General features: G+C 46.1%; 1 protein-coding gene across 1 annotated transcript; it reads left to right on the forward strand.

Annotated features, from left to right (window-relative positions):
* Positions 1-2,934: 2,934 nt before the first annotated feature.
* LOC111219681 (WAP, Kazal, immunoglobulin, Kunitz and NTR domain-containing protein 2-like) lies at positions 2,935-4,885 on the forward strand. Its single transcript, XM_022742397.1, has 2 exons — positions 2,935-3,120; positions 3,347-4,885. Exons 1-2 carry the CDS (start codon positions 2,935-2,937, stop codon positions 4,883-4,885), a joined length of 1,725 nt encoding a protein of 574 aa, XP_022598118.1.
* The last annotated feature ends 2,747 nt before the right edge of the window (positions 4,886-7,632 follow it).

The raw sequence follows: 7,632 nt of genomic DNA on the forward strand, positions 1-7,632 counted from the left end.
AGCATAAGAGGTACTGTAGGTTGATTTTAATACTTTAGTATTCATGCTAAGCTAAGCTAACCAGCTGCTGGCTCTAGCTTCATATTTAATGAACAGTCATGAGATCCATCTTCTCGTCTAACTCTCTGCAAAAAAGTGAATAAGTGTATTTCCCACAACAAACGGAGTCATGCTTCAGTTTTATCCATAACACCTTGTTTATGTTTGTTATTTATTTCATTTGATATTTAAGTTTCTGCGTGTTCACATCTCATGTTGGATTGAAACTTCGCAGTGTTATTTGTAGGTTGCGAGAATAAACCCAAACCAGTGATTGCACTCCACTTGCACAGAACATGTTTTGACATTGGACCCCCTCAGAACTCACGACTAACTTAGTTTTATTGAAACTGGGATCCTCAGATAACCTCTGTCCTGACAACGTGCCATTGGATGACTGTGCTCTTCAGGGTTCCTGTTATTTGATTAAAGTCTATCATTTCCTGTATATTTGTAGCCTGCAGATGTATCCATCCTCACTGGGTTTGACTGGAGTTTATTAATTCCTTCGTACAAAACGTCTCATTTGTAAATGACAGCTTCAGACTGTGTGAGGGTTGCATGAGGTGAGCTGACTTCTTCCTCTCGAGGGAAATGATTTGATATTTTTTTGTCCTACACAGAAATGTATAAAATCAGCTGTGAGAATGAATGTAAAGATGAGCTTGTACATGTAAACAGGTTTTTACAGGTAGACTGTACAGAAAGTGACCTGAGACATGAGAATTAGAACTGTTACGGAACTGTTACAATGAGCTGATATAGTTAATCATACATGCACAATATGTGCAGTTGTTTGTCATTGGAAGTGAAATGGAGCAAATATAATCCTTCTTACAGGATTGAGACCTGCAGCTCTGGAAGCTCAGAAAGCTCCAGATAAACAGGCTTTATTTATTTGCTTGTCATGCGAACACACACACACACACACACACACACACACACACACACACACACACACACACACACACACACACACAAACACACACACTCACTCAAAAATCACTATGTCTGCATCAAGAACAAACAATCTACCGCACAAACAGTCTGACACAGCGTGAGTCCGCTGTTATTGCAGGGAAGGCGGTCTAACAGCTCCTCTGTCCTCAGCTGAACTGTGGAGGAAAGTAGTTTACACAGAGGAGAAATGAGTGGTGCAAATTATAATAACACCTTCATTCATTAAATCCTCTGCCAACACACACACACACACACACACACACACACACACACACCGACTGTGGAGCCCATCACCTGAGCTTCAAAGTGTTTTTTTTAGGTTGTATTGTCCTCATCTCACCTCTGCTGGCCCAGAGTGGTGTTTGCTATTTTAAGTCGTAGATTTGGAGCCAACTCTTACTCAGACCTGAGTGTTGACTGATAACCTGCTATGATGTTGCAATTAAAGTTTTCTCCTCAGTATAATGTCCTACTGTTTATATCTGTGAGTCTGTAAGTTTCCATAAATTCACAGAAAACACTTGGACTGATGAAACTAATCCTGTGTACAAAAACAGGCTCTGTGGACGGTGAAGGTTAAGTCCATGGCTGAATGCTGAGCAGCAGCAGACACACATCACTGGTCACATGTCACAGGAAAAACTCTTAATCACCACAACATTCACTGAACATGCCAAGTGTGAAACCATTATCAACATATCTCTGAATGTGCTTTATTTATTTATTTTACAAATAAATCATGAGGCTTTTTACAGGAGAAACAATTATCTTCAGTGTTTGTTCTGTAAAAATCATCTGCACTCAGATTTAATATGATTTTATTTATTGAAATGTTTCATCCTTTTTTATTTGAACAGTTTATAAATCAGGTGAAACCTGAAATAAATTTACTCTGTATTTATTATTGTTGGACACAAATAAAAACCACTTCATTTCTTTAGGACTAATACATTAGATTTTTCATAAATTGGTTTTATGAATGTAAGAAGGTTTAACTAAACATTATTATAATATTCAGGAAAAAAATCTAAAAAAAATCTACTGTGTAATATTAAGAGATAATAATGATTATCTGAACCCAGCATCGTATATTTCCTGTGGGATCAATCACACATCGATCAGAAAATATTAGTCTGTTCTGTGTAAGGAAACAGGTTGAATTAGATCTGAATGTCTGAGGTCAAAGCACCTGGACTCTCCAACCTGAACATCCCAGAACCTGAGTCTGTGATTGTGACCCGACGTTCTAGAACTTTAACTGCTACAGTTTCTAGTTCCAGAACGTCACAGTTCAAACGGTCCAAGTGATTTTGTTGCAGCAAAAATAAATGTGTTGAAATTATAGCAAATTAAAAAAAATTAAACCCATTCAGCAAATGTTTTTTCTTACTTTATGAATATGAATCTTTCATGAATAAAACAATAAATACTGAAGTTTTTTATTAAGTTTCTATTACATGTAATTAAACTATATTAACTTACATATATAACACGGGTGAGTTCTGAACGTTAAACTGAACACGTGGTTTGAATTCGTGTGATCGTTAATAACATGAAAGTGTCTCAGCGCTGAGATCACTCAGCTCACAAAGGGTTAACGGGGTAACAGAAATGCCTCTAACAGACAGATGCCCCGCCAGCTGCAGCTCCAGCTCCAGCTCCAGCCCAGACCTCTGACTTTTAAAAGCTTCTTCAGCATCTCAGGAGAAACTCTCTGTCATGCTGTGAGGGACTTGGCGGGTCACGGTAACGGCTGCAGACCGGTGATACACAGCATCACCACCGCGGAACCAGGACGACAACCCGGACTCACACACTCAGACTCACACGTGCGATGCGCGTTTGATTGTTTCTGTAGTTTCACTTCTTTTTATGTCCAGAGAGGAAGAAGTCTTTTCGTCTTCTCCACGTGCTGAGTCCAGCTCCGCTCTGGAGATGTGGTGGATGCTGTTTCCACGGTGGATCTGGTTCCTGGTCTGTGTGTCAGTGTGGATGGAGGTCCAGGTCGGAGTTCGGCCCCAAATCACCTACTCACACGCGGGAATCTGCCCGAATGACATGAACCCCAACCTGTGGGTGGACGCCATGAGCACCTGCACGCGAGAGTGCGACACCGACCAGGTAAAGTCACCTTTAGGATCAAGGCTCATCCTCCGCACAGTTTGTAAATGTGAAGCTGTTTCACAGGCAGGTTCTGGATTATGGAAATGAAATGTGATCACGTAGGATCTTTGAAATGAAATGTGTGTTTTTATTCATATGCATCATATTTCCTGAGCTCTCTGGGTTTTTACTCCATCATTGTCGACAGTGTCAAACCCTGCAACGTCTCTCCTCTTGTCTTCAGGAGTGCGAGTCCTTCGAGAAGTGTTGCCAGAATGTGTGTGGTAATCACAGCTGTGTGGCGGCTCGTTACGTGGACGGGCAGAAAGGCCCCATGGGAATGCCGAAGGAAGCCACCTGCGCCAGCTTCATGTGCACCCAGCAGGGGTCCGAGTGCGACATCTGGGACGGGCAGCCGGTGTGTAAATGCCGCGACCGCTGTGAGAGGGAGCCGCACTTCACCTGCGCCTCCGACGGCATGACCTACTACAACAAGTGCTACATGGACGCGGAGGCGTGCTCCAAAGGCATCACCCTGTCTGTAGTCACCTGCCGCTTCCACCTCACCTGGCCCAACACCAGCCCCTCGTTGCCCCAGGCGACCACCCTCCGCCCCACCACCGCTCCCCTTCAGGCGACTGTCCCCCCCCCCCAGCCACCAATCGAGGTCAGCAGCCCCGTGCACCAGACGGTGAGCGTGGGCGACACGGCCAGCTTCCTGTGTGACGTGACGGGTCGCCCCAGGCCCGAGATCACCTGGGAGAAGCAGCTGCCTGAGGGGGCGGAGAAGGTGGTCATGAGGCCCAATCACGTGCGAGGAAACATGGTGGTCACCAACATCGGTCAGCTGGTCATCTACAACGCTCAGCCGCATGACTCAGGCGTCTACACCTGTACGGCCCAGAACCCGTCCGGCTCGGTGCGGGCCAACCACCCGCTCACGGTGCTGCCCACAGAGCCGCCCAAAACCCCCGAGCCCAAGAACGTGAGCCGCTGCCTGCCTGAGGAGTGTCTGAAGCCCCCCGATAACCCAGAGGATTGTGGGAGTGAGCTGGAGAGAGTCAGCTGGTACTACGAGCCCAAGGCCAACAACTGCTTCTCCTTCACCCACTGTCACAGCGACCACAGCCAGCAGCCGGCGAAGGCCTTCGACACGTATGAGAAGTGCGTACAGTGCTGCGGCCCCGAGCTCACGGGCCCCTGCGGCCTCCCCAGCCTGCAGGGCCCCTGTAAAGCCTACGAGCCGCGCTGGGCCTACAGCAGCGTGCTGCGTCAGTGTCAGTCCTTCATCTACGGAGGATGTGACGGCAACGACAACAACTTTGAATCTAAGGAAGCCTGCGAGGAAATGTGCCCCTTCCCCAAAAACCACCACTGCAAGTCCTGCAAGCCCCGAGGCAAGATCGTGACGAGCTTCTGCCGCAGCGACTTCGTCGTCCTGGGTCGCATGACGGAGCTCACAGAGGAGAAGGACTCGGGCCACGCCCTCGTGACGGTGGAGGAGATCCTGAAGGACGAGAAGATGGGGCTCCGCTTCTTTGGCAAGGAGCCGCTGCAGGTCACCTTCCTCAACATGGACTGGAACTGCCCCTGCCCCAACATCACGGGCGCCGCCGCCGAGGGTCAGGTCATCATCATGGGCAACGTCAACGACGGCATGGCGGTCCTTCAGCCGGAGAGCTACGTGGGAGCTTCCAGCCCTCGCCGCGTACGGAAGCTGAGAGAGGTCATCTCTAAGAACACGTGTGACATTCTGAAAGCGATCACCAACAGCCCTCAGTAGGGGCGGAGTCTGCAGCAGCTGTTTCCTCTGGACTGTCACTGTACTAATGTTCCCCCACAGTTACAGGACTTCTCTGCGGTTCTGAAGGAACCGGCTCGTTCCACTTCTCCAACGTACAGAAGCGTCTTCATCCTGTTACGCTGCGGTCGCTGCTGCCGGTGATTGAAATACCATGTCTGTGAACACAGGAGACATCCATCACGATCCTCTCGTTACCTTAAAGCCCCAGACCCCGTCGCCCCGCGTGCCCTCTCCCGCCCCGGCAGAGATGGAGGTTGCAGACGTTCAGTGAAGCAGAAAACAGACACGTTTGATTCTCATGTACAGGATTTAACTGTCACTCTTCTTCTGCTTCTTTATTCTCCAGCTCTGATCTTTCTTTACCTTCAAACATTTACTCTGTTTCTCAGCAGCACCTGTGCACACAAGACTTCATCCAGATAACTGAGTTGTAATATATTTTATTAACCAGCACTTTTTCTCACAACCTGTCATTTATGTTTTTATCACTTTTTATCTATTTATTATCATGTAGGCTTTTCTTTTGTCTTGTTTCATACTTCACCTCCCTCTGAAGTGAAATGGCGTTTTGTCATTTTGTGTTAAAGAAAATAAAGATTTGTGATTTTTCATCCGTCTCCGTCTTTAATCTTTGTTTACATCAGTTCTATCAGAATGACAGACGCAGGGCTGATGAAAGGGTTTTGTCTCTTCAAGCTGAGGTACACAATGACTTGTACAGATTCGTGTTCAGCTGTCTGTACCTGCCGCTCCATGTACCTGTGTGGCTCCTCTGACAGCCTGTGATAAAAGAGACGTGGGAATAGCGTGTCCCCAGCCCACCCTGCCCCCACCCTGCCCCCAAAAAATAAAAAACCCCCAAACAGAGCCCATCCATTCTAAAGACCCCTGTGGCATTGTAAAAACTTCACCCTATTTTGCTTTGCCTCCATCATCCAGTCTAATTGGGTAAAGAGCCCAAGCTGTAAACCTCAGATCCACTCCCTTACAAGAGTTATGTGTTTGATGGCGTGCCAGCAGGCATCTCTGGGTTACTGGGAACAGGCCTTGGTGGGCTTCGACGAGGGTGTTCTCCTTCCCAGATGAGATTCTGTTTCTCCCATCCAGAGCGGCGAGGGAGGGTGGGAGACCGGCCCATGTACGGCGTTCCTTTACTGGCAAAACCACCAGGGAGCTCAGACCTGCACTTCAGCAGCTGTTGGGGCTCTGGAGCAGAGAGGGATTAGATCTGCAGCACCTTGGACCAGATCGGTTCACGTCAACAACACAAACACAACAACAGCTCCTCACACGTTTTATCACTTTCTGATTCACGGTGAACACGTTTATCCACTGGTTTGACTGGTGCATTCACACTGGTCACATGATGTTTATCTGTGATCACTTCAGTCCAAACACAACCATCATACATCAACGTGATTAAATCAAATATTCATTCATTCTTTATGTGAAACAGCTGGAAGGAAAAATATGATTTAATATTAATGATATAATAAACTTTTTCATAAAAGACTCGTAGCTGAAAGCGCTTCACAATAAAGAAATCAAATAGAATCAGAAAAGGGCAAAAGACGGAGAATGAAAATAGAAATCAAACAGAAACCAATGAGAGAATTAATTAAAAGCCAAGTTTAAAAATGTTCACTGAGCATCTCTTACAGCTCTTGGCAGGGTTTTCTGTAGTTTAAATAAAAATCTGCACTGCCTGTTTTCTTGTGTGTAAAACTGTGTGTATTTAAAAGTGTGACAGTAGAAGATCTGAGAGAGAGTGTTGGCCCCAAACCACCAAGAAATCTCTTCTAAAAGATCCTGGGAGCCAGTGAGGTTGTTGTTAAGGTCGTTCAAAGACTGACGCAGTGGGACAGTGGGACAGTGGTGCAGTGGGACACAACGTTAGGGTTGGGACACAATCACCAAGTGATTACTCACTTACTCTGAGGCGTCCTGCTGCACATACACACATGCAAACACTTAGACCGAGCTCAGAGAATAACATACTGTACTGTTATATATGTTTAGATTACCAGAGTAAACTCTGTGTGTGTGTGTGTGTGTGTGTGTGTGTGTGTGTGTGTGTGTGTGTGGATGAAGCTCAGTCAGAGTTAGCTCAGTGACTCTAAATGTTTGACTTCCTAATTCAACAACAACAAACCTTTATGACAGTGTGATGTAACTGATGTAACGGTGATGTAACAGTTTCTCTGCTGCTGTGTTCAGGTCAGCTGTTGTAACGTGTGTAGTGACGGAAACAAAGAGGAAGGAAAACAGTTGTGGGACAGGTTCGCTCAGTGTTCCCAGAATCAGAACCAGGTGAAGCAGCTCTGAGTTCCTCACCTGTGGCACGAGCTTCCTGAACACCTGAGCTGAGACTGTCAGCTGATCTCAGGCCTGAAAACGTCCCAGTTTACTGCAGAGGTCCATGTGCATCACTGCAGCACTTCTTTTAAAAAGGTGTCCTACGTGATTTTATGAAATCTTCATATAACTGATTTTTATTTATTCAAATGAGTTTTTCATGTTTTAATGTATTTCCACGCCTCTGTAAAGCTCTTTGAATTGCCTTGTGTTTGAATGATGCTCTATAAATAAACTTGCCTTGACTATCTACATAAAAAACTCTTTTTTGTAAAGTGCTGGACACTTTCACCTCTTCAGGCCTCTTGGTGTCTGAACTCAGACGTCACAACATTTTTGGGGATTTTACGTGTCTGTTAAATAGCGACAGC

Source organism: Seriola dumerili, unplaced genomic scaffold (genome assembly GCF_002260705.1).
Source record: "Seriola dumerili isolate Sdu_G_001 unplaced genomic scaffold, Sdu_1.0 BDQW01000068.1, whole genome shotgun sequence".
Classification (NCBI taxonomy): domain Eukaryota; kingdom Metazoa; phylum Chordata; class Actinopteri; order Carangiformes; family Carangidae; genus Seriola; species Seriola dumerili.

What these genes read in the sequence shown, in the direction of transcription:
- LOC111219681 (XM_022742397.1), top strand. Translation starts at nt 2,935, where the DNA reads ATGTGGTGGATGCTGTTTCCACGGTGGATCTGGTTCCTGGTCTGTGTG. An exon ending in GAGAGTGCGACACCGACCAG is followed by an intron (nt 3,121 to 3,346) that starts GTAAAGTCACCT and finishes TCTTGTCTTCAG; the next exon opens with GAGTGCGAGTCCTTCGAGAA.